This window comes from Bactrocera neohumeralis, chromosome 2, assembly GCF_024586455.1.
Source record: "Bactrocera neohumeralis isolate Rockhampton chromosome 2, APGP_CSIRO_Bneo_wtdbg2-racon-allhic-juicebox.fasta_v2, whole genome shotgun sequence".
NCBI lineage: Eukaryota > Metazoa > Arthropoda > Insecta > Diptera > Tephritidae > Bactrocera > Bactrocera neohumeralis.
Genome location: NC_065919.1, coordinates 7,686,216 through 7,713,177, shown reverse-complemented (window position 1 = coordinate 7,713,177; position 26,962 = coordinate 7,686,216). Strand labels below are relative to the sequence as shown.

The following is a 26,962-nucleotide window of genomic DNA, read 5'->3' as shown; positions in this document are numbered from 1 at the left end:
TTCGGCCAATTAGACAGTGACCTGTTAGCAATCCTACTAGATTTCGTATATCTTTTGAGTTTCAATAGTCGGCATTTTCTCTTCTCCGGATTATAATTGTAGGTTGGTACCTGCTCTGGCTGATTCATCTGCTTCACAGTTTCCAGAAATATCAACATGGCCTGGAACCCATTGTAGGTGTAAGGTATTAGATCCCAGCGAAGCAAATAGGTCTGGTAGTGAACAAGGGAAAGACGAAATATCTCTTGTTATCAAATAAACAGTCGTCGCACTCGGGACTTGACTCCCACGTCACTATTGACAGTTATAACTACGAAGTCGTTCATAATTTCGTTCATTTTGAAACCAGTATTAACAGCAACAATAATGTGAGCCTCGAAATCTAACGCAGGCTAACTCTTGGCAGCAGCTGCTACATATTTTGGGCTGAGTAGTCAATTGAGAAGTAAAATCCTCTCTCGACGAACAAAGACCAAACTCTACAAGTCACTCATTACTCATGTCCTGCTATATGGTGCAGAGACATGGACAATGACATTTCGACAGAAATGTTTTTTTCACTTTAGCAGTGGCGATTATCGTGCTGGCTAGGCCATGTCGTCCGTATGGATGAACATAATTCAGCTCTAAAAGTAATCGACGTAGTACCCGCCAGAGGAAGCAGAGGAAAACCTCCCCTCCGTTGGAGAGATCAGGTGGAGAAGACCTAGCTGCACTTGGTATCTCGAATTGGTGCCACATTGTGAAAAGAAGAAACGACTTGGACGCTGTTCTTAACTCGGCTATAATCACGTAAGCGGTGTCGATTATCGTGCTGGCTAGGCCATGTCGTCCGTATGGATGAACATAATTCAGCTCTAAAAGTAATCGACGTAGTACCCGCCGGAGGAAGCAGAGGAAAACCTCCCCTCCGTTGGAGAGATCAGGTGGAGAAGACCTAGCTGCACTTGGTATCTCGAATTGGTGCCACATTTTGAAAAGAAGAAACGACTTGGACGCTGTTCTTAACTCGGCTATAACCACGTAAGCGGTGTCTTCGCCATTAAAGAAGAAGAGATCAAGGCATACTTTCACTCTCTTTGACGAAACTCTAAGAGACGTTAGGGATTTCAAAATAGCTTGGCTATCTCTTATATAAATATATTCATCCCTTGTCAAAACAGTGATGTTTTATTTAATTGCTGTAATCTCCGCTTGTCAGACACTGCAGTGGTCGGGTAGACGGATCCACGAAAAGATCCACGCAAAGATCAGAATCTGTACAAAGGGTCCAAACTATATAATCTAGTGGAAGGTGGTATTTTTTCATCGAAATTATATACCGAAATCGCCTTCCGTCTTTCTCCGATCTTAGATCCATCGCACATTCTTCTTGGATGTACTAATTTTCTCATTGGTTTGTGGACCAAGTGAATCTTCTTTTCTAAAAAATCTTGAAAAATGTTGATCTGAGCTATTTTCCTTCCGGTGTCTTCCGATAAGCATAGCTGTAAGGATAATCTGAGATTTTTTAACTGATGGATTTATGCGTACTTCACATCTAGCTTTACTATACATCAAATTCACATCTTATTAGGCACACTTAAATGGACCAACTAATTTATTTAAGGTTCTCAAAGCTGGGTTTTCTGTTAACGAGATCTTCACGTTTCCATTTAAATCTATTATAGCGAGCTTTGTTATATAACAAGAATTAATCATCTGAATTACTTTCATTACAATTTTTTTCCAAGACTGTCATAAGACATTACCAACTACCGTCCTCGAACTAACATTATTACGTGTGGAACTTGATTGTTCAGTTTGTAGGCAGATATGTGAGTTAAAAACAATTTCTTCGGAGATTACATAGTTGCCTTAGAAAATAATCTATACCAAATTTTGTGAAGATACCGCCTCAAATGCAAAAGTTTTCCATACAAGCACTTGATTCCGATTGTTCAGTTTGCATGGCAGCTATGTGCTATAGTGGTTCGTTATCTGCCGTTGCGACAAATGTGCACCTTCTGGTTAGAAAGGGGCGGGTGCAAAACTGAAGGACTAGTTCGCATTATCTTAAAAACGACTCAGTACCTCACGCTGATTACTTATCTGCTTATATACTTTATAGCGTCTCTGATGTTTCCTTTTGGATGTTACAAATGTCGTGGCAAACTTAATACTTAAACCATATTCGGGGTATAAAAAAAATCATTGAAAAAGTCACCGAATAGGTGAATTACAATTACCATACTTACGGGTCTAAAAATTGAAGCTATCGTTATGAAAGTATACCACAGAACTAACGATAAATGGCGACGAGAGATTTTCATAACAGAATTTTACACTAAAATGAACACTACAATTATCTTATTACATTATTATGAGTAAAGACATAAAAGGCGCAGCTGGAACAACGCCTAGTAGAGATTTGATGAAGTCAATGCTCTTCCTAACTTCGGCCACACACATCTTAATTGTAGATTTCAAAGGAGTGACTTTTTTCTGATTATTCCAACTAAGATTTTACCCATATTCTTTGTTTAAGTATTCTGCCTTCTTGTTTGGTAAACATATTGTTTGTGCAGTTTGATGCCACTAGACTTTCTGCGGAGCATTTAACTTCCTCGCCTAGGGCATCATTTTTCAATTTTCAAAAACTTCACTTTTGTCTATGCAACTTCCAAAATGTCCACGACACTGTCGACCAAAACAAATATAAATGATTGCATGTTGCAAGAGCAGCGCTCAACAACTCACCAGCTCACAACGCCGGTGAACCGGTCAGGGTGGACAACAAAGATCATTTAACAACACAAAACGATTGCGTTGACAGGCGACGCTGCGTCGAAAATAAACGCAGCTTCAAAAGAGCACATTTTTTGCTGTTATTGCATTTATCATAGTTGTCGTTTGCTGCCCGTTTGTCTGTTGGTGATGATGGAAACCACTGTGCTAATGCTGTGCTAGAAGTCGAAGGTGGCGGTGGCTCGGCTTGGACCTTGCAACAAATTCGTTGCGCTTTGTTAGTGATGGCTTTATGTTGTATGCCACACGCATACCCATACGCACCACACATATGCGCCGCTCAAGTCTACGCTTGTGGTCCAGCATCAATGCTTGAACTCTGCACCAACGGCACCATGCCCACAACTCGCGACTGCGCATGGAGATGGACGCGAGCGCAGCGCGTTGTTGCCGCACGTTTTCCAATTCCATTTCGTGAGACGTTCATGCTTGACATGTAATTGAGTGCGATGATTTCTGAAGATGCCACTCCTATGTGCCGCTACACCGACTGCGCCAGCCAGCAATAGAAGATGAGTTCACTGGTGGACATAGTCACAGCGTACATGACTTAAGCGTATCGCCCGCACACCACTTGCTGTCCTATTCGGTTTTGTGCATTTTGTCTTGCTTTCAGCGTGAGTTCATAAATCGCATTTACATTGTCATCCGGTGGAACATCACTCCGGTGTGTCTGTGACCATGCGATGTCAAATGCGTTGTCTTGCAGCTGTGATTTGTACGTAGTTTACCGTCTTTTAAATGCAGTTGCGGTTTATCTTTACAGTTATCATGGTTACTTTGCATATTACATGCAAATGCGCGCGTAATCTCTCTCCGCAAGTCAAATGGCCCGCTGATGCCATTTGATGGTCGCTTTGCTCTGCCACCGGAAGCTGTATGTAGTTTGCTGCGTTTTTGGTATTTTTGTGTAACATAAAAATGTTAGCGTTTCCCAGAAGAGAGTTAATACCAGCTGCAGCAAGGAAGCAGACAGTAATCTGTGTTCAAGTATACCTTAAACCGATTCTCGTTAGATAAATTAAAGAAACTGAAATTTGCATGCTAATTCTACTAAGTTTTCTAGAAACATCAAAATTGTTTTCAAACGTTTATCGGTATATATTAAATATATTAAACTTCTGTGGTAAGTACTTAATTTAGTAATAAACGAGTTGTCTCTAAAACTTATTTTTCTTTCTAAAATAAATCTAAATATTTTATATAATTTTTTACCAGAGCGGCAGCTCAACATGTGTTACTAGGAGAACACTCAATCCTTAAAATCAAAACGAAGAAAGTTATACTTTAACTATTTTAAAAGTGACTTGGGAGTCTTCTAACAGAGCCACAGTTGTTGCGCTGCCTTGGAAAATAATTCATGCCAAATTTCGTGAAGATATCTTCACAAATAAAAAAGTTTTTTCATACGAGAATTTGATTTTGACATTTCTTTTGATTTCTGTTTGTATGTCAGCTATATGCTATAGTGGTTCAATTTCGGCGGTTCCAACAAATGAGCAGCTTCTTGAAGAGAGAAGATCATGTGCAAAATATCAGATCAATATCTTAAAAACTGAGGCACTATTATAGTTCACCGACGAACATCCAGACAGACGGACATTGTAGAGTGGTCGACGTTTTATTTTCGGTTTTACAGACATCCTGCAAAACTAGCATAGGAAACCACATATCTATGACGAAATTGGTTTTTTTATTCAACCTATTTCTTTTCAGGTGTGATACTATGATTTTAGCGACCCTCCAACTTTTCGAAACCATTTTTGTATTAATATTTGTCCTTTGTTTCAAAATATGTCTCATTTTCGGCTATCACCTCTTTATTCGTCGAGAATTTCTTCCTAACAAGCATTCTTTTGAAATTCGAGAACAGAAAATGGTCGCTGTGGTCCAGATCTGGACAATACGTTGGATGCGGAAGCGATTCGCAGCCTAATTCATGTATTTTTACTATCGTTTTCACTGACTTGTGACACGATGTATTGTACTAAGAAAACCGCCTTTTCATTTTCTTCAAATGCGGCTGTTTTTTCGGCGATGTCGGTCAACCGGTCCTATAATGCTGCGTATGTTAATAGTCGCTGTTGATGATTCTTTCTTTTTCAAGGTAGTTAATAAAAATGATTCTATGTACATCTCAAATACAACCCCATAATCTTGCCAGCCGACTGTTGCGTTTTTCCACGCTTTGAAGCGGGTTCTTACATGATGAACGACTATCATCCGATTGGACTTCGAAGTGAAATGCTGGAGTCATGTTTCATCTATTATGGTTTATTACGCTTGAACATCTCCAAACACTGCTGTGGATCATTAACTCTTGTTTGGTTTTGTTTAAAAGTGAGCTCGCTCAGGACCCACTTTGCACAGAGTTTTCTTATACCCAAATATACATATATGTATATATGTATGTGAGTGATATGTTCAGTCGATTTCTCTGGCTTACGTGCTATCTCGAACCACTTCACTTTACGGTCATCCAAATTATTTTGTGAACTGTTTGTATGTGATTAACTTTTTAACTGTCAAAGTTGTACACGCGCCTTTTTAAAGTTGGGTCTAACTAAAGAAAGTATGGATTTAATTCTAATAATGCTACTTATGGTCGCAACTTTTCAATTGGCCTTTTAAGGTCAGTGATATTAAAAGATGTATTCCTGCTATTACACTTTACTTGCTATTACCTATTTTGAAAATGTGAGGAAGGAGATTTGAATGAAATATAGCCTTACAAAAGAGTCTTGCTTCAGATAACTACAAATACATGGCATCAACGACGAACATGTGAAGAATATTATTCAACTCAATTAGAAATGGTTATATATTGAATATTGGAGTTGCCGCTTTTGTTTCTTATCTAACTAATAAAAAAACGGTACATTTATGATGACTTTAAGGTTAAGTCTCTCATTCCACTTAAATTTTTTTATGAAATATAATTACGAATAAACCCACTCTGAACCGCGCTTATTAAAATATATTGAGCATTGCGTTTGAAACGATAGATGTCATCTATAAGTCCTAAAGAGCAGAATGGAGCAACTGTCGGAGCTGTGGAGGATCTAAGAATCTAAGATAGTGGATAGTTTTACAGCTGCTTTCGATATCCGCGAAATGACTTGATTAACCGATTATGATATATTTTCTTCATCCATACAAATACATACACATATTCCGCAGAGAAGTGTGGATGAAGGTATTTTTATTTAAGGGGTATATACAGGTAAAAGGTGAAAAAAGCGAATTTCCCATATTTTTTTTTTTCTGAGAAACTTTCAAATTTATTGATACAAAGTTTATACACATATTTCTGAACTATATTTTAAGACTTAGTGTTAGTAAAAATATTTATTTGGGAAGGAACTACAGCTGATCTTTGGGAGCTCATCTCAAAAAAGACGTTCTACGGTGACCACTGAACTGAACCCCATGTAAGCAAAAACGTTAAAATAATGTTAAGTCTATTAACTAATCGAAGGAAAAGTAAAATAAAAATTTTAGACAAAATGGCGGTTTCCCAAAAAAAAAATTCGATTTTTGGCCAAAATTTCGGCCTTATATTGTTTATAAAAAAATATTTATCGCTAAAAAAAAATCGATTAATTATTAAAAAAAAAAATTTATAAAGCTGTTGTTAAAATTTGAGCCGACTTTGAAAACTTCATTTTGCGAAAAAGGCGTTTTAAATTTGGTATGCACTTCCAAGCACTCTGAAATGCCTTTGCAAATTTGCATGTAACTTCGATAATATTCACAGAACGATTAGAAATTTTCTGTGTGTAATCTTAGATATATGCACATTAAAGAAATAAAATAAATAAAATCGATTTACTGAGGAATTTAAAATTGATTACATATTTCTCTTTTTAAGAAATTTCACATTACCGTCGGCATCAAATAAATATACATACAAGGTCTGTTTCTGGTGGCGCCACCTATTGGTGGGTATATGAAATAAAAAGTTTGATCTCCTGTTGACACTTCGTAAAAATTTAAAGTCAATTGGATAACTACAATCGATGTTATCGATCAAAAAGTGACAGCAGCTTTTGGTCATCGGTCGTAAAATGCATTTTGAACAAAGAGCAAATATTAAATTTTTTGTTTTAAACTTGGGAAAACGTTTACCGAAACATTTCAAATGATGAAAAAAGTTTATGGTGATCAGTGCCTATTGCGTAGTAATGTGCATGAGTGGTTTAAGCGATTCCAAGCAGATCGTGAGGGCCTCTGTGACGATCAGACGTCGGTCGCCTTCAGAAGTCAAAAACAAAGACAATGCTGATTTGTTTTTACGATTCCGAGGCTATTGTACACCGAGAGTTCGTCCCACCTGGCCAAACGATTAATGCTGTGTTTTACCTTGGTGTTATGAAGCGTCTTTTGTCACGCATTCGTCGTGCTCGACCACAATACCGTGAGGCAGGGTCCTGGCGCCTGTTGCACTATAATGCGCCGTGTCATCGGTCGACGCTTGTCACTGATTTTTTGACAAAAAACTCCATATTAACCATTAAACAGTCACCCTACTCACCTGATCTGGCACCCTGTGATTTTTACCTATTTGGAAAACTTTATTTGCCCATGAAGGGACACTGGTTTCAGGACATTTCAGCTATCCAAAAGGCGACGACCGATATTCTCAAGAGCATTCCGAAAAATGACCTTAAACACTCATTTGAAATGCTAATTGACCGGGCTAAACGCTGTATCGAAGCACAAGAAAACTACTTTGAATAAAAAAATATAACTTTTGAAAAATATTAATTTTTTGTTGTTTTTTTAACAGTCCTGTTTCTTTTGCGACAGACCTTGTATATAAACAATTTACATTACTTTATATAATTATATATATTTATGTATATGAAAATATTTATTTATGAACCTATATATATGTATATGTATTGTATACTTCAACGTAACCGTGTTTTTTTTTCAAAATTGTAAACAAAAAGTCATACTTGAGATAAAATTACAAGTACAATGGATCTGCATACATATGTACATATGTATGTACGGAATACTCGAAAACAAAGCCCAGTTGGGAATATTATCACTTCAGGCAAATATCAAGCATTTACTGATTTTAAGGAATTGATAATAATAAATTGGAAATTTTTTTGAAAAGTCACAAAATATTGCTCGAGTACACACACATACATACACACATTTGATGGTAGGGAGTTGAGCAATATTCATAAGCGCGTGAGTAAATATAAATGTAAATGCTTATGGCCATAGCTGCTACCAATTCATCAAAAGTGAATTGGAAAGATTTTATGACTGTGATTATGTCACAATTACCGAAAATGTCTTGTTGCTAGCGTTGTGGCATGAATGACAACACTTGTTTTGTTTTTGTTTGTGTGTAGTGTTTTGAAACTCCTTACATTAATATTCGAATATTTATATTGCCATGGGTTTGCTTGCTGAGAGCGCAGCATTGCCACTGAAATCAGATAAAACAAGTGCATTTGCATCAGATAGGCCAACAGGCCTGCTGGATGGCTGGTTGGCTGGCTGGCTGGCAGGTAACCAAGCAGACGCTTGGGATGCATGAATGAATGGAAAGAGTCAGCAGCCAGCAGCGAGCGCGGTACTGTGGGACAATTTGTCAGTTGGCATTTGAATGTACATTTGTATAGACACACATACATACATATTTATATTGTTGTTGTTTGCTTATTTGTACCGAGGCTTTGTTTTCCCTCGCCACAAGGCATTTGAAGAGCTCGCTCGGTATACCCGCTAAATATGATTATGCGTCTCAAAAAGGGCTTTTCTGCTGCGCTTAGAAGAATGCAAAACAATAGCCGAGTACTGGAATTTGTTGAAAAATTGTAACAAAGCGCATTCATAGCTCGTTACAGACATATTCAAAGTAAGTATCTGAGAAATGTCAGTAATCGCTCGAAAAGAATGGCGAAACAAGGTGCAACAATGGCGTTGAATGACACTGAGCAGCGTCAGATCGGAAGTGGCAGGTACATAATGCTGCCACAACATAGACAAGATACGAAATAATGGAAATTGAAAGAGTTAACGTTATGGAGTTGTGTAAAGCAATAAAAGATGTGTTAGAAAATATTAAGAAAAAATAATAATAATATACCAGCAATAAAAAAATTCGAAAAAAGTTAAAAAAAATATATGAAAAACTAAATGAAAATATACAAAAAATTACAAAAAATAGACTACAAACAAATTTGGAAAAATATGACATTAATCCAGCGACAGCTAGAAGTGCGTGAGAACTTTATTTTCGTTTCTCCCGTTGACTCGTTAACCTGCTGTGTATTGGCTGTGGACAATACGATTATTGATAGATAATACATGGCTTCTAACTTAGTGCCACTAGTAGGGCATATCATAGTATTCTATTCCGAACATAAAGCAGGCCACAAAGCAGGAAATGCTTGTCAGTCAATAAAAAGCTGTGAACAATAATATTTCTTTTATGCGCTTGTACCGGTAACAGTTTTGAATGTGAGTTCGATTTTACTAAACTGAAGGGAAAAAGTTCTCATGCTTCTCTAACTGGCTAATAAAATGAAAGAAATATTGCTACCACAATTATAACCGGTATTAAATTCTATATGAAACTCAATTCGATAAAAAACTTCCAAATTATTTATTATAAAATATTAACGCCTGCCAAAGAGCTTTCAAAGCTCGTATATCATAGACGAAATTTGCCATTTGCAAACGTAATGAAGTAATTTGAAGCCATGTAAATAAAAAGGCCTCTAGTAATACAGCCAAGTAGTTGTACATACAACGGTACCGGGTATCCTACGCTACCAACATATGTGTGTACCTACTGAGCAGCGGTTAACTCATAGATATTTATCACGGAATACTTAAGCTCGCTCAAAGCAGCAACATGCATAAGCGTCCAGTTGTGGCGGTGAGTATGCATCTGTGTGTGCGCTTGACCCCGCTGCCAGGTAATTTCCACAAAATAAATTATTTGATTTGATTGAGCTAGAAATGAGTTCGCGAAATGCCCAAAGCATTCAACGAAATTAACTGCAACTCCTTTTTCATGTGCAATTCTAAGTACACAACGCCGGCTACGAACCAGGCATGCACCCACATGTTGCCTACTTGTTTGTATGTAACGGCACATGTGCATGCATGTGGCAGAGGTATATGTCTTTAATAGAAATAAGCACTTACTCGCATGTCTACTGAAGCCTAGCTTAACGCGGTCTTCTTTACAAGCCCAAATAGCAGTTGCAGGACTGTTTTGGGAACGTTAATATGGAGAAACAACCTTTTATCCAATGAAAAGCTTGACTGAATATAAAAATCTCACAAGCTTTGATATTTAGGCATCTTGGGACATTATACAGATCCGAACCAATAAGTTATGATATAGTGGTAGATATGGGCTGGGAGGCTGATCCGTCTAGCAAATATTCGTCGACGAAACCGATAAAAAGTAAAAGCAGACAACGCGGGTCCACACATCAATCGGCGCAAAATCATTTTTCACCAATCAATATATAGAATTTGTCCGGAAAGTAATAGGATTGATTTTCTTCCTCCGCGACTGTACTTCGAAGCGTGCGCGCACCCACTGGATTCGGTTGAGGGCGTTCCTAAATAGCGAACGAGTGGCTGGTAAGCTATCTCCGGGCACCTGGAGAGTCAAGACAAACATTTTCGCGCGACGGGTTTCTGTGCGTCGTGCAAGCCGAAAATGCAGCGTTCGTTAGAGCAAAGGTACGTGATTAAATTCTGTGTGAAACTCGGTAAATCTGCGACAGAGACGTTTGATATGATCAAGCAGACATATCCAAATGTTGCTTTAGCAAGAAGTAGTGTACTTCGGTGGCAACAGGCCTTTTTGGAGGGCCGGGAAAAGGTCGCTGATGAAGACCGTGCTGGAATAGCTTCAATTTCGACAAACACCGACAATGTGACTCGTGTGCGCAAAGTTTTGAACTCAGACCGTCGACTAAGTATTCAAAATCTGTGGTTCATGACATTGTGACGGAGCACTTGAACATGCGGAAGGTGTGCGCGAAGATGGTCCCAAAAGTGCTCACTGATGACCAGAAATTGCCGCGAGTCACAGGTGACGAGTCATGAATCTTTGAGTATGATTCTGAGACAAATAGGCAATCTTCCGAGTGGCACACGACGACAGAGGGGATCCAAGTAGCATGCAACTCGGCTCTTAAGGCTATACTAGAGATTGCCTTCCGTGACGCCTTCAATGCTTGGAAGTCACACTGGCAGTGCTGCATCGACGCAGAAGGAGCCTATTTAGAAAGTTTTTAAAGAATTGTAACGATTGCTTCAATAAATTTGTTTAAATCGACTCAGTCCTATTACTTTCCGGACAAATCCTGTAGAAAGCCAAGCACCTTAAAGTTGCTCCAATATTGCACAATTTAGCTTGTGGAGAACAGTTGAAGTAGCTAACCGTACAACTAAAAAAGGATCTTACAAAACTCAAAGTTCCTCACACTTTTAAGGAATTTAGAAGCAGTACTGAGAGGTTGAATTTCTTGAAAACCCGTAGGTAGAAGCGAAGGAAAATATTGACCTCCACAAAGTTGAAGAGATCAGAAGGAGAAGACCTTGGCTGCACTTGGTATCTCGAATTGGCGCCAAATGGCGAAAAGCAGAAACGACTGGCGCGCTGTTTGTTAACTTGTCTTTAACCGCGTAAGCGTTGTCTACGCATGTAAATAAGGAGAAGAAGAAACTTTGCAGGTTTGTATGTGTGTGCACTGTAAGCTTCGGCTCTGTACTCTTACCAATCCAAGCCTATCTCAGCGTAGCACCATTGAATTAACATAAATTTACGTTTGACATGTGCAACATTTGTTGACAAATTGACTGCACTAACAAGACTACTTTAAGCATTTCCACCGCTGATTAGATAAACATTGGAAATGGTTTCCGAAATTTGTCAACTTATGGCCGGTTAATGATGACAATTTCTCTCCACCGCCGCATACTCGTGCATATACAAAACGAAGTAAGGCCGCATGTGTAGCTAACAGATGTGTGTTCAAGCTTTAGATATTGGGCAGGTGAAGAATGGTCTATTAATTTATGGTCCGAGTTAGCAGCGAATGCGGCAGCCTTTGCTGTGATTGCGCGAGCAGCCTTTTTAGCATTAAATTAATTCGGTACTAAGTTGTACCATTAGTTTACCGTTTGGTTGTCTAGCGCGCCGATAGCTCTTATTTCTTTAAGTGAAGAAACCGTTACCTTAAGTGAGCAATTAAATGGAGCACAGATCAAAGGACAGCGACCGGTGTTGCTAAGCGTCAGGTCTGCGGTTCACAACGCTGCCGCAAAATGGTCCCGCGTGTGTGTGTGTGTATGTGTGCATAGTAGTCACAGGTGCATATGCGCTGTCTTATATGTATGCACATGTGTGTGCTTTAGGAAATTAGTTAAAATGTTAATAGTCTGACTAATTTGCGGTGCTACTCTTCTTCGGCGGTGGAACTAGGCATCGCCTGAACTAATTTGTTCAATTGAATTCCACTAAGAAAATGAAAATATGAGCCGTAAGCTCTTAAACCTTTTCTCGCTTTGGATTAATTATGAATTCGTTTCGTTTGTTTTATTAGCGGACCAGTTGATTTCCATTACATTTGGCCGCAGTCGCTTAATCCATTTTGGTGGCTAGAAAAAATATGTCTACAGTTACATTTCTAGATATGTGCGTGTGTGTATGCTGCTCTCAACAGTCTAGTTAAAAAATATGTGTAATCTAATTAGAAATGAAAAAAAAACTTTCGCTTATATGAAAGAAGCCAGAAAATTCAATTTAACTTCGACGCGAACCTAAAAGAGCCCATAAAATTCGTTCAGTCTCATAAATTGGTAGCTTGGCTTTGTTGTGTGAGGTTTCGCGTTTCACTTAACAACTTCGAATTAACATAATTAATAATTATTTGCATTTGCAGCAAAGCATATTGGAAAGACACCTTTGGCTTAAGGAAAATCTCATAAATAGTGTGATAAGCCGTCGCGGCCTTTTGCTTTGGTTTTCATCTTTATGTGTGTCCCATTTACATGTGTGAATACAGACAAATAGTTGTAAGAAAGCATTGAAGTCTTCAATGGTTTTAGTCTTACAGTGAGGAGTCTCAATTTGAACCTGAGGAATCCGAATCTTCATCTAATAGAATAATATACATGAAGTCATAAGGATATCGTTTGAGATCTCGGCGGTTTCGACAAATGAGCATCTTCTGGAGGAAAAAAGAACGTGTGCAAAATTTAAGATCGATTTCTCAAATGATCTTTTTCTTGATGGTCCAGTTCGCATATATACAGACAGACGCATGGTCAGATGGACATGGCTAAATCGACTCAGCTCGTCTCGCTGGTGATTTGCATAAATATTTTGTAGGGTATTCGACGTTTTCTACATACTAGACTTACAAACTTCATGGCAAATTTAATACATGCTGTTCAGAATATAAAAATACAACAACAGTAAGCATTCCGAATCGCTTTGACAACCGTTATGTGCTTCGAATCTGACACCAAAGACATGTATTTGTTCTTGGAACTCAAGGTAATTACTATAAAATGCGCAGATATAATAAGTTACCCTTGTTTGTCAGTAGGGAACTACAGCAGTTAGTGGTGATCGATTATGATATATCGAAATCGTGATAAACTTGACCTAGAAATTTGGAAAAAAAACTCCGTTTTCACATTAGTGACTTTCTTTATTTGTCATAAACTTTTGGTTGTGCGAATATATCCGACCATTTGCCAAATAATCGTCACTTGCGGGAGGTATTGATTTTCTTCTTTCAGCCAAAGATTTCGGTGACTGAAGCACATCGGGAACTCCAAAAATTTACATAAGTGCTGCCCCAAATGAAACAACGTGCCTTGATTGGTTTCGTCGATTCAAAATCGCCGATTTCGATATTAACGACCATCTGCATGAATGAGGACCGAATTCTTTCGAAGGTGGTGAATTGGAGACATTGCTTTAGAAGATCCGTGTCAAACGCCAGAATGATTCAGCTGTGGGAATCACCCGTCATGTCATTTCAAAGCGCCTACATGCGCTAGGAATGATTCAGAAACTAAGAACTAGAGTTTCTTACGACCTCTATCAAAGGAGAGCAACGAAGAAGTGATTCTACTGGATGACAACGTTTGTTCTCACGTTTCCGAACCCATTAAAACCCACCGGGAAATGCTTAAATAAGTAGTTCTATCCCATCCGCTATATTCCCAAGGTAGATGCACCGCGCGATTATTATTTGTTCCGTTCGATGGCACAAGGTCTGTCTCAAAAGCAGTTCCATACACAAGGCGACATAGAAAAATGGTTTTATTCTTGGATAACATCACAAGATGAACAGTGTTCACTAAGCAGTTAGGGCTACAATACAATTTCTAAATTATAAAAATATTACTTATTATTTTATTTCTCTAGAATATGTGAGTTGATACATAGAAAATAAGAAAAAAAACATTTCCTTGTAAATTGTACACTTGCCAACATCCACCCTACTCATTAACACAATAATGTAGACATAGCACCGACTCGCAACACTTGCAACACGTGACCACCATACATACAAACGTCTATTTGTATAACCTTCATATGGCTTGTAAACAACTTTCCGCAAACAGCTGATGGTGATGTTGTGATGAAAGTGCAAATAAAAACAGAAAACAAATGTGACAACACAAAGTGTAGAGCGTGAGCGCGCAACAGCAGAGCGCATGCGCGAGTTCTCGCAACTACTGGAGACCAAATTCCAATGGAATGTCGTGCGCTGTCGTTTAGCAAAGGATTCTTCAAATTGATTTTATCCAGCAGATGCAGAATCAGCGAATCCGCACCCATTTGTGAAAGCAGAAATTTTCATCTCAATTTTTAACATGTAAAATCATAGAAAAATTAGTGAAAAGGTAAAGAAAAACTTTCGCAAAAACGGTGCTATAAGAAATTACTGTTACTTGCGGCGATTTGCTGCGCATTTTAATGCGAAAAGTGCTTTCTAATCACAAAAAGCGTTTTTATCAAATAGCAAATTAAACGAATTAAAGGGCAAGGCGGTTGCTGCTGGTGAAAACGCTTCAAACGGTGGATCTATAGCAGCTGCAGCTTGGTTAACTATGAATCGGAAAAGTTATAGCAATTGGCTGGGTAGCTGCCTGGGACTGCTGGTGCTGCTGCTGGTTTGCACACAGCTGCAAAGAGGCAAGTTTGAAAAGTGTATTTTCTGTATACATACATACATACATATATGTGTATAATAATTATTTATTTATTTAAATGCAGTATGAGTATAACTCCATTACTCATATTGTTATGTTGTACTGTAATAATGCTTTAGCAACGTACGTTAAGAAAGAGTGTATGTATTGTACTACTATATACTATATAATATATACCTATATATACATATATACGTATATACAATTACCAAAGCTGCCTATTAAAACCTACTATATATTTTTTTAGCTTTATGTAACAGTATGGAGCGAATGATTTGATTTTTTTCTGATTTTATGCAAACAAAAGCTTTGACAAATACTTAAAATTCTTCACAAAGGAAGTGATATTTTAAAATTTGCCAAAGTTTACATTGATATTCCCCGTTGAAAGTTACTAAGTTAGAATCCACTAGAGAAACACACGCCGCTCAGCGCCTGCCAAATTTCGTTTGAGTATACTCAAATGTGCGATGCGGAAAACAGAGCGCGTTCGCCTTGTTTCTACCCCCCGTCCAACTCCATTGCCATCACTTGTACGCAGCGACTTTTCATTTGCATTCACTTTTGATTTGCTTACCAATTGCTTACAAATCAGTCAGCATCCTACGCTTATATGTACATAAATTCATGCATAGTTGTAATAAATTTGCGTTTAAAAATTAACATAATAAAGAAATTTAATAAAAAATTAAGTAATAATTAAAAAAAAATAATTTAATATATAAAAAAATTAAATATGTATATAAGAGAAAGTAATTAAATTAAAATTTATATGAAAAAGTAATTAAATTAATTAAATTTCTTGCTGTAAAAAAATTTGCGTGCATTTTACTAGCATTTTTAGTAGCGCAAACCTTTTGGAAGTAAAATTTTATTTCGTTTTTGAAAAATTATGTGCTTAAAATACCGCCTAAATTTGCCATAACTGTTACTACACTACTTGCAACTAGTGTAAGTATTACGAAATACCAGTATATCTATATCATACATGTATGTACATATGTAAGTCTCATATTTCTTTTAAACAACGCAAGCGAAAATCAAATTATTTAATTAATTAATCAAATTAACCGACTTTCTGGGTGTGTTCGCCAACACTTGTTCAGTCATGTTGGCCAGCAAAGACGCGGCAGTTAAATTTTAGTTTAAAATTAAGCCTCGAAAGCGGTGATGATAGGACTATGTAAGAAAAAAAATTAAAAAAAAGCTAAACTCCTCAAGGTTCGGAAACACGCAATTCAGCTAAGTTACATACATAACTACGTATATGCTTACCAACAATCATCGTATGCTTTGTAAACTATTGAAACCATGTAAACAAATGCTTAAACAGTAACTGTTTCTTTCCCTCTACAGCCTCCCACACGCTGCAGTTATTACTTAAAACATTTAATATTTGCCAGCATCTAACAGCTGGTGCACAAAGAAACATAAAATACGTAAAAAATATAGAAAATAGCATTGTAAATCGAAAAAAAAAACATATATATAACGAGATTTCTGTATTAACTGCCGAATCTTAATTCATACTCCTTCTGAACCGAGCATTTTCAGAACCAAAAAAGTAAAGCGAAAATACACAAAAAAAAGTTATGTGAACCTAAGGTTGCGAAAATGAAGCGTTAAATGTGAAAACTTGAAAGAGCACAAAACTACACACACGCATTTCCAAAAAAAAAAAAAAAAAAAAAATTGAAAAAAAAACAAGCGTAAAACATGGCATAATATTAAATAACTCTCACCGAAAGCAGCCAAAAAACCTACATAACAACGACAAACCACTTAGCAGCACCTTCAAACTTCAATTAGTCCCGTTATGGATTCACTTAGCCCGTTTCGCAAACTCTAGCTACATACCTTGAAATTAAATTTGATTTTCCATTTGCTATATACATACATAGATAACACTTTTTTTTTTGTTTTTGTAATTGTGTACCACTTTCTACTCCCTGAACTCTCTCTCTAACTCTCTTTCTCTCTCTCTCTCTCAAAAACTGAAATTATAACGCACCCTTTAAACAATGAATCCTCGCAGGATCAAAACATTGTTGCAGTTTAACGCAGCAAACGCGAGCATCAAACAAACGTCTCTCTAGAAAATACACCCCTACAACTTCTCTCCAATCAACAACTTTTGTTTACACTCTCCATATTTCCAAGCTATTTTTCGCTCACCATCACTTTATGTTTCCACTCTACAACTGGACTATGTATTTTGTTTGTTCAAACTTTCTCTCTTTCTCGTTTCCAATGCGTCTTTTTTATTTATATTTTATTTGCTAAATTTTCTTTTGGCTCCACCTTTCGTATATTTTCCTGCTTGTTGTGATCGAGTTCTCTCAAAAGCGCCTCATGCATGCACATCAGTTTAAAGAAAAACAAAAACCAAAAAATGAAAAAAAAACTAAAAAACTAAAAAGAAAACGAAAAAATTAAAAACAGAAAATTGAAAAAAAGACAAAAAAATTGAAAAAATGGAAAAAAGATAAAAACAAAATGCATTCAAGACATAGCATAGTCTTAGCTAAACTGTTATTGGTTCGTTATATACTGAGTCTTTTGTATACAAAAGTTTCGTAAACATTGCAGTGACTTAATCTGTTGCATGCATGTGCTTACAGTACAACGATATGCACACACACATACACATGCCCACACCTCAAGTCATCAAATCATCACGGTACATAATTGAGTTACCTAAGTAAAAATGCATAGTGTTTTAAAGAAAAAATTCCCCGCCATATAAAGTTGTTAAGTTTAACTGTGAGAAACGTTGCATATTTTAGGGCGCTCAAGCATGTTTTATCAGTTTGTTATAGTTAATAGCAAGCATTGGAGTTGTGTAAAACAAACTGAGAAATCGGAAATTTTACATCAAGCAGCGCCATCAACAAGTCGATATATAGTCATCAAAAGCCGAGCTATTTACATGGATTTCCTCGGTTAAAAAACAGGCTTTCTTCACAATTTTTTTCTCAAATAAAAATTAGATATTTTCTTAGAATTTTTTATCGTTACAAACATACACCAATAACAAAGAAATTCTGAATTTTTTGGAAAACATTTTTTAAACTCGGCCCATCGGAAAAAACATGCGCCCGCGTTGGCAAGATAATTCCTTATAAGATCATCCAATGTGAAATAAAACCTTTTAGTTAACACCTTAACTTAGAACTTGGAAGAAGGAAAGAAACTGAAACTGAAATGATTTTTCGCAGACATTTTTACAAATAGTTGTAATCGAAAAAAATCTTACGTCCAAGTCTTTAGGAATTTTATTTCAAAGACCTGTGTAAAATTTCATGAAGATCGGTTGAGTAGTTCTCGATAAATCTTGCCAACCGACTTCAAAAACCCGCAGTTTCCAGAAAAGCCGGTTTAAAGATGGCGCACTTAAGCCTAACTAGCTTCGAGCGCACAAGTTCTCAAGGCTGTATCTCCGAAACTATTATTCAGATCAACTTGAATATTCAGAACAATATTGTAGAGGTGTGGCAAAATTTAATAAGACAATAAATCGATTAATAGGTTTTTTGAAATCCGAAAACCCATGTAATCCTTTAAGATAACGGCATGTTGATTTCATCGTCTCCATAACGTTTTTCTTTATATAAATTTTTCGATGCTTGCGACAGTTAGGCCACTCTTGCTTTTGGAAAACGTTTAACGGTTTTTCAACTAAGTTTAGACGATTTTCGAAAAGCCGCTTTCTAGCTCGCTAAGTTTGAGCGCTGCTCTTCTCTCCAAAAATATATGCGAGAGCATAAAAATAAGTCATCAATTAATTTCTAAACAAAAGAGTATAGGAGTATATCTTTAAATTTTGATGATTATATCAAACTATTGCATTTATGCAACTTGCTTGTTCTATTCACCAAATACTAACGAAACGAAGTTAGCAATGTTTTCAAATAGTTATATCAAACCTCAAAATCTACAGTTTACCACATTTACTACATCGAAAGCTACACTAAGTTTAGACTCACTACCAAACACTCCATCACCAGCACCCTCAAATACTTTCGGTCAGTAAAAGTTCTAAGTTAGTTCCAAGCGGATAGTGCAAATAGCTCGTCGTCTTGTTTATTTTTTGCATGCGAAGCGTCACATTTTCAACTACTCTCATCTATCTATCTCTAATTTTTTGCCCATATACACTCATATACAAACATATACATATATATATATTTTTACTAATATTTGCAGCATCTATTTACATACCCACCCACCATTTATATCCAGCTATTGACTTTTCATATACTATTCATTGCATAACCCCATACAAACTTTACTATCACAAACTCTATCTTTCGCTCTATCTCTACATACTCTCGTACATGCATACATACATATGTATTTGTTTTAACTGTCTATCTAACTGTGGCATTGTGCATTTGACTTTTAACCAAATACTCTTTTTCTTTGCATCATACATTTTGTTTATATATAAAAAGCAAAAAAAAAACTATTATTTACTCGTGTCTCTTAGTAAGTGCATCCGAAGATGAAGAACGCTTGGTACGTGATCTCTTTCGTGGGTATAACAAACTTATACGACCCGTTCAGAATATGACACAAAAAGTTGGAGTAAGATTTGGTTTGGCGTTCGTACAGCTAATCAATGTCGTAAGTGTGCATTACTACTACCTACTACTACTAGTTAGTACTGCTACTAGTACTGTTATAACCAATACTATCACTACAACTATTACTCCACCTTCTACTGCTCTAACTCTACGTACACCTATTACTTCCGTTTGTACGGCGACTTACTGGACCCGTAATGGTTTCACACCAGTACCGAAACCGAAATACTTGCACATACCGTACGGTACACTACGTAACATATACATACATAACTACTTTGCTAATAATTGTTTTGAAATCACTCAGCGTATATTGTATAACTCAGTTGTTAAGTCATATGATTGCTCATTATTCATGGAATTTGTTTTGTAATCATCATTTTTTCGTTGAATTGTGTGTAAATACAGTTTACAGCAAAAACCACGAACACACTCATGTATAAACTAAATATTTGTATATAAATATTTAATAATTTTGCGAAATGTAAATAGTTCATATAAGTATTTTCATATTTATTTACCAGCTATACTCCATAAAAACATACATAATACTTTCATATTTCAATCATTTTAATAAATTTTTTGTTTTTGTAATTTTGTTATAACATAAAATGTCCTACATGAAATTTCACTCTATTGATAATGAACTCCTCCCCTTCATCGTTTATGTACGAAATTTGTAACTGAAACTGTTATGCACACATGTCTGTATAACCGAATTCAAACGCTTATGCGATATCGAAATTCTAAAACAAATATATGTATATCTATATACATACATATCCACATTTGTATATGACTATCGAAAACCTCAGAATGAGAAAAATCAAATTATGAAATCAAACGTTTGGTTACGTTTGGTTTGGTACGATTATCAATTGCAATGGGATGAGGCCGATTACGGTGGTATTGGTGTGCTGCGTTTGCCGCCCGATAAGGTTTGGAAACCGGATATTGTATTGTTCAATAAGTGAGTAGCAAATGCTAGCAATATTTTTAGTAAATAATTAATCAATGAAAAGTACATTAATATCCTGTATTTTTAGTCTCATATAATATACTTAAAAATATAAAATCCAATGCATATATGAAGTGCTTGTTTTTAGTAAGCGAGTGACAAAAAAACAAGCAACTTGAATAAAATTTACGCGAAGTTGATTTGTAACATAGCATTGAGCACATAATTGTCAATAGTATGCACAATGTTATTTGAAATTAATATTTTTTAATTAGTATTTTAAGAGACTCCGGTTGCGCTGGTTTATGAAATATCTAATTTAACTTTTTTTAAAAGCTGAATAGATTCAAGTCGCTTATTTTTAAATTAAACTCGCAGAACTCGCATAAAAGGACAATAACTTAGATGCATAAAATATGCATATCATAGCTAGAGAACTCGATTAATTTATGAATTTTCTTATGTTTTGCTACTTAAGCGAGTGTTCTTTTCCATTTCGACTAAAGAAATATATTTAAGGGAGCGCGTTTGTTGTTTTTCGTATGTTTTGCTATTTAAGCGAGGATTCTTTTGTATTTCGAGTAAAAAAAAATTTAAGGGAGCGCGTATGTTGCTTTTCGTATGTTTTGCTATTTAAGCGAGTGTTCTTTTGCATTTCGACTAAGCAAAACTATTTAAGGGAGCGCGTATGTTGCTTTTCCTACGTTCTGCTATTTAAGCGAGTGTTCTTTCGCATTTCGACTTAGCAAAAATATTTAAGGGAGCGCGTATGTTGCTTTTCGCACGTTTTGCTATTTAAGCGAGTGTTCTTTTGCAATCTGACTTATAAAAAATATATAACAGAGTGCGTATGTTGCTTTTCGTACACTTTTCTAATTAAGCGAGTGCTCTTTTGCTATCATAAATTACTTCCAATTAATAAAAACATAATGCATAGCAGAATTTATATACATATAACTGCATTCGGTTATTGATTAGAAAACCTTTTGGTATTAATAGAAGTGTTCTTTTGCAACTCGTTTAGAAGACAAGGTTAAATATTTAAATTTATAACAAAAATGCATAATTATAGTTTTGCTATATGAGCAGGTTTTACACTTATTATAAAAAGAGTCATTATTGTTTATGAAAAAAAGAACTCTCATAACAGTTTACTAATCTCAATACATTTCTCTCAACATTCAACAACGCACGTACTTAAGTGCTGACGGCAATTACGAAGTGCGCTACAAATCCAACGTGCTCATTTATCCGACGGGCGAAGTGCTCTGGGTACCGCCGGCAATCTATCAGAGTTCATGCACCATCGATGTCACCTATTTTCCATTCGATCAGCAGACGTGTATTATGAAATTCGGCTCGTGGACCTTTAATGGCGATCAGGTGTCACTGGCCTTGTACAACAATAAAAACTTTGTCGATCTGTCGGATTATTGGAAATCCGGTACTTGGGACATTATCGAAGTGCCGGCCTATCTCAATGTCTACGAAGGCGATGGCAATCATCCAACCGAGACAGATATCACATTTTATATAATTATACGTCGCAAGACACTGTTCTACACAGTGAACTTGATATTGCCAACTGTGCTGATCTCATTCCTGTGCGTACTGGTGTTTTATCTGCCTGCTGAGGCCGGCGAGAAGGTAATATCCAACCATTGTTTAATTTGTCTTACACGGTTTTCAGCTTTTTCTATGTGAACGTTGTAGAATTTTTGAAAAATATTGTTGTTAACCTGTATACCATTTATTTGTTTTTGTTTTCTGAATACCGCAGGTTACATTGGGCATAAGCATTCTGCTGTCACTGGTTGTGTTCCTATTGCTTGTATCGAAGATTCTACCGCCGACTTCGTTGGTGCTGCCACTAATTGCCAAATATCTGTTGTTCACTTTCATTATGAATACGGTGTCAATTCTGGTTACCGTTATTATTATAAATTGGAACTTTCGCGGTCCGCGTACACATCGCATGCCCATGTGGATACGTACGGTCTTTCTGCATTATCTGCCCGCGTTTCTGCTCATGAAGCGTCCACGTAAGACACGGTTACGTTGGATGATGGAAATGCCGGGCATGAGCATGCCAGCACATCCACATCCCTCATACGGGTCGCCAGCTGAACTACCCAAACACATCAGGTGGGTTTAATATTTTCTCTATTATCCTTCATGTTTGAATTACATTTCGTTTTGCTTTGTATTTAGCGCAATCGGCGGCAAACAATCCAAAATGGAGGTAATGGAGCTGTCCGACTTGCATCATCCCAATTGCAAAATCAATCGCAAAGTAAATAGCGGTGCCGATTTAGGTATTGGCGATCAATGTCGTCGTGAAAGTGAGTCATCTGATTCGATATTGCTTTCGCCGGAGGCCAGTAAAGCCACCGAAGCGGTGGAGTTCATCGCCGAACATTTACGAAATGAGGATCTCTACATACAAGTAAGTTTTAACTGCACTGATATCGTGCATAACCTTGCTCCAAAAAATATTGTTCAAAGGTATCCAAGTCACTACTCAAACGTTAGGTGATAGCGAGAGACCAACTTATATTTGAATCCTAAATCACAACTTGTTGTCTTAGGAATACACGAAGATTTCGAGCTCGTTGAATTAAAAAATCTTTGAGCTGGTGTTTCTTCTTATTTTTTGTTGGTTCCATAACCTTTTTAGTCCGTTTGGCGTCTATCCAATCTCAACCGCTAAATAAATCTGGGAACTAACCCATTACGTATTTGCAAGAGGCTTCTCTTCACACCTCTTCCCAGTAGCAGGTATCGTATCAGCAATATGTGCAGAGTTGAATAATTCGTAATAAGTCTAAAGACTGATGATTAAGCTTCTGTCCTTTAAGTTTAACGGAGAACTGAATTCAGATATTGAGACATAAGATCGACTTATTTTGGGGCTGTAGAAAGAGGCTTTGAAGTATTCATGTTGTAGATAACTAATTTTCGATCGATTATCGAGTAGCAAATTTTCATGATGTAGTGTTTTTGTTTCTGCATTACTATAAAGACGTCTGCGGACTGGCTGTCTACGCATTTGACTCACTTAGGAGCTAATCTAACGACTAGCAAGGATTTTTTCTACAACTACTACAATTTATGTACAATCTTAGCATTTGTATATAGAACAGTTTATACTTAGGACGAAAGAAATGGAGATTACAACAGTTCCGACCCACTATTGTTTAGTGAATGAATTTGACATGAAAATTCATTGGACAGTGACGCAGGAAAAGAAGCGAAATGTTTCTTTACAATCACCAAGAAAGTTTAACAATTCGTTTCGTAAAAGGCGATTCGTTTCGTAACACGGCGTTCTCTTGTCTTTGGATATCTTAAATATTAACCTTTCTTACAGACTCGTGAAGACTGGAAATACGTGGCCATGGTTATCGATCGTCTTCAACTCTACATCTTCTTCATAGTGACCACTGCCGGTACAGTTGGCATACTAATGGATGCGCCACATATCTTCGAGTATGTAGACCAAGATCGCATCATCGAAATATATCGTGGAAAATAAATCAAGTATTTCTGCAATGGTGGCGTGGCCATTACAGCTGCTACTCCGGTAAAAAGCAAAATTTGGAATTCATTGATAATAAACAAACACTCGGTGCGGGTTTTATCACTAATCCGTTGTTAGTGAAGAGATATTTTGCACAAAACAACAAACTTCAGCACATAACGGCAATAAATTTTGAGCGATTATTCTTGTATTACATACCCACACACACACACATACCGCTCATGGAGTATGTGTTCGACAAATCGTCTTCAAATCAATTCTTCGGTGTTAAGAATTCTATTATTTTAAGCGTTTTTAATTAGAATTTATAAGTAACATAAACTTATTGTAAGTGCAATGATTCATAAGAAAATTGTTATGTTAAGCGTTTTAAGTATTTATGTATTTATATGCTTATAATAAGGCTAGCGAATTGGAAATAATTACGACAGTTGAAATATCTAGAAAATCCGCGCATATTAGTGAAATTACATAAAAATAATAATTAGTAACAAATAATAAAGAAAAATGCTTCAGCTCATAAACTTGAACAGTAGCGTGAATTTCGCGAGCAGTTTACGAAACGAAATTCGTTCTTAGAGATTAAAAACCTTTTATTATTAAGCGAATAAGTAAACGATGGCATAAACATGACTTTGCTTTCAAAATTGCAAAAATTGTTTAATTTTAAGTGGTTTAATTAGAGAGAAAATCATTTGTTCCTCAAAGAATAAATTTGAGATCAGACTGGCACTCATTCAATTTAAAAAAAAATTTAGCTTCAGACACCAAAACAAAAAAATGTCAACTTCAGCTGATTCGATGCTATAATACCCTTCATAGGCGAATTTCCTATCCCATTAGGGGTATAAAAATATATTTATTTTGACTTTGACCGGTCGTTTGTATGGCAGCTATATGCTATAGTGGTCCGATCTGAACAATATGTTTATTAATTACATCGTTGGCTTGGAAAATAGTCTATGCCAAACTTGGCGGGGATATATGTATCTTGTGAAATAAAAACTTTTACAAGAAAATGATTTGGTCAATGAATTTGTATGGCAGCTAAACGCTATACAAATTAACGGGTTTTTCTATAGTGACGCTACAAAAGTAGACCGATAGGGACGCCAAACTACGCCATATTTTTTACCGCTCTTTTGACATTTCAATGGCCTCTACGTCTGCATAACGCTTTCCTTTCATGGGAAAATGCATTTTTCCGAAAAGGAAGAAGTCGCACGGTGCCATGCCAGGTATGTACGGGGAGTGGTTAATGGTTAAAATGTGATTTTTGGTCAGATAATGGGTCACAAGCGTCGTTCGTTCTGAGCAATTTTTGGTCGTCAGTCAATTTGTACGGAACAAACCGCGCACACACCTTTCGTAAGCCAAAATGTTCGGTCAAAATGCAATAAATCGATGTTTTGGAGATATTCAATTCCATTTCCATGAATTTAAATTATGATTTCCGCTGATTTTTGATGAATTCACGCACAGTTTCTATGGAATTTGCTGTGATCCCGTGTCCTCACGACCACTTTGAAAACGTTCAAACCACTCGTGCGCTCTTCTATGGGATAGGCAATCATCAATTGAAACTTTCGGTAAAAGTCTTACCAATTTTAAAACAAAATTTAATGCTAGCTCTTTGTTCGAAGCAAATTTTCGCACCTATAACACAAACATACTGACTTAAAACGCAATAACTTCACGTTCAATCAATGAAATGTCATGAAATTCTCACTGGATAATCGATAAAGATAGAAGAATCTAACACACTAGTCGATATGGCATTACCAGAGACGCTAGATTCAAAAATTCCGGTTTACGTTGGAAGGCACCTTGTATGATCCAACAACGAGTCGAAATCATTCAAATTTACTACCGAAATTCGGGGCTAACTTTAATAGCGCTAGCTCCAATTTATGGTCGTCGTAATAGTCGTTCTCAAGCATTGGGCATCACAGAGATGTCGTTGTAACGAATTTTGCGAAAATATCTTGGTCTACATCCTTAAAAGTTCAAATTGACGCAAGAACTGAACACGCTTGACCACCAAAATCGTCGTATATTCGTGAATTGGGCTGAGCAACAACTTGAAAATGATCCGAATTTTCATCGAAGAATCATCTTCAGCGATCAGGCTTCTTTCTGGCTGAATTGCTTTATCAATAAGCAAAATATGCGTTATTGGTCAGGCAGCAATCAACACGTACTCCATGAGTCACCATTGCATCCCGAAAAAAATTAAAGTTTGGGGCGGTTTATGGGCCGGCGGCGTTATTGGACCGCACTTCTTCCGTGATGATCAAAACCGGCACGTTGCTGTGAATAAAAATCATTGAGCGGTAATGATAATGCAATATTTTTGTATTAGGGACTTGGACAACAAGTGGTTCCGGCAGAATGGCGCCACAAGGCACACAGCGAATGTGTGCCACTCGGTCGTGCGATTTGATGCCGTTAGACTATATATGAAGTAAGACTTACATATACATATACCTATATCTCTTTACTTTATTTTGTGTTCTTTTTAAGATATCTTTTGAAAAAATCTCTTTTCTTTTTAGATTAAAATAATGCAATATTAAAGCAACACGAATTTTCTTTAGAAATAGAGTTCAAAACGTGTAGTTTTCTGTATCCAAAAACAAAGATATTAGCGAACTTATTTGCTTAATAACTTAATTCCCACAAACTCTTGATCTATTCTGTATAGATTTTGTTCAACAATACATATGTATATCCGAAAAACTGTTAAGTCGTATAATTAAGTTACAGAGCAAAAACTGCTCTTTCAGCTAATTGGAAACCAAGCAAAAGGAACTCAAAACTATTAATATTTATTTGCCTGCTGTCGCACTGTAACCAATTTGA

At 36.6% G+C, this 26,962-nt stretch overlaps 1 protein-coding gene across 1 annotated transcript; it reads left to right on the top strand.

Moving 5' to 3' along the window:
• The first annotated feature begins 14,592 nt into the window (after positions 1-14,592).
• Positions 14,593-24,756, top strand: LOC126768017 (acetylcholine receptor subunit beta-like 1). Its single transcript, XM_050485867.1, has 8 exons — positions 14,593-14,706; positions 14,826-14,998; positions 19,505-19,641; positions 20,417-20,571; positions 21,762-22,206; positions 22,340-22,704; positions 22,771-23,005; positions 23,930-24,756. Exons 2-8 carry the CDS (start codon positions 14,914-14,916, stop codon positions 24,092-24,094), a joined length of 1,587 nt encoding a protein of 528 aa, XP_050341824.1. The 5' UTR covers positions 14,593-14,706; positions 14,826-14,913; the 3' UTR covers positions 24,095-24,756.
• The last annotated feature ends 2,206 nt before the right edge of the window (positions 24,757-26,962 follow it).

Bases quoted from the DNA above. Each gene is read 5' to 3' on its own strand.
- LOC126768017 (XM_050485867.1), top strand. From the start codon at position 14,914: ATGAATCGGAAAAGTTATAGCAATTGGCTGGGTAGCTGCCTGGGACTG. The intron at 14,999-19,504 runs GCAAGTTTGAAA...CGTGTCTCTTAG, and splicing joins TTGCACACAGCTGCAAAGAG to TAAGTGCATCCGAAGATGAA. The intron at 22,705-22,770 runs GTGGGTTTAATA...CTTTGTATTTAG, and splicing joins GAACTACCCAAACACATCAG to CGCAATCGGCGGCAAACAAT.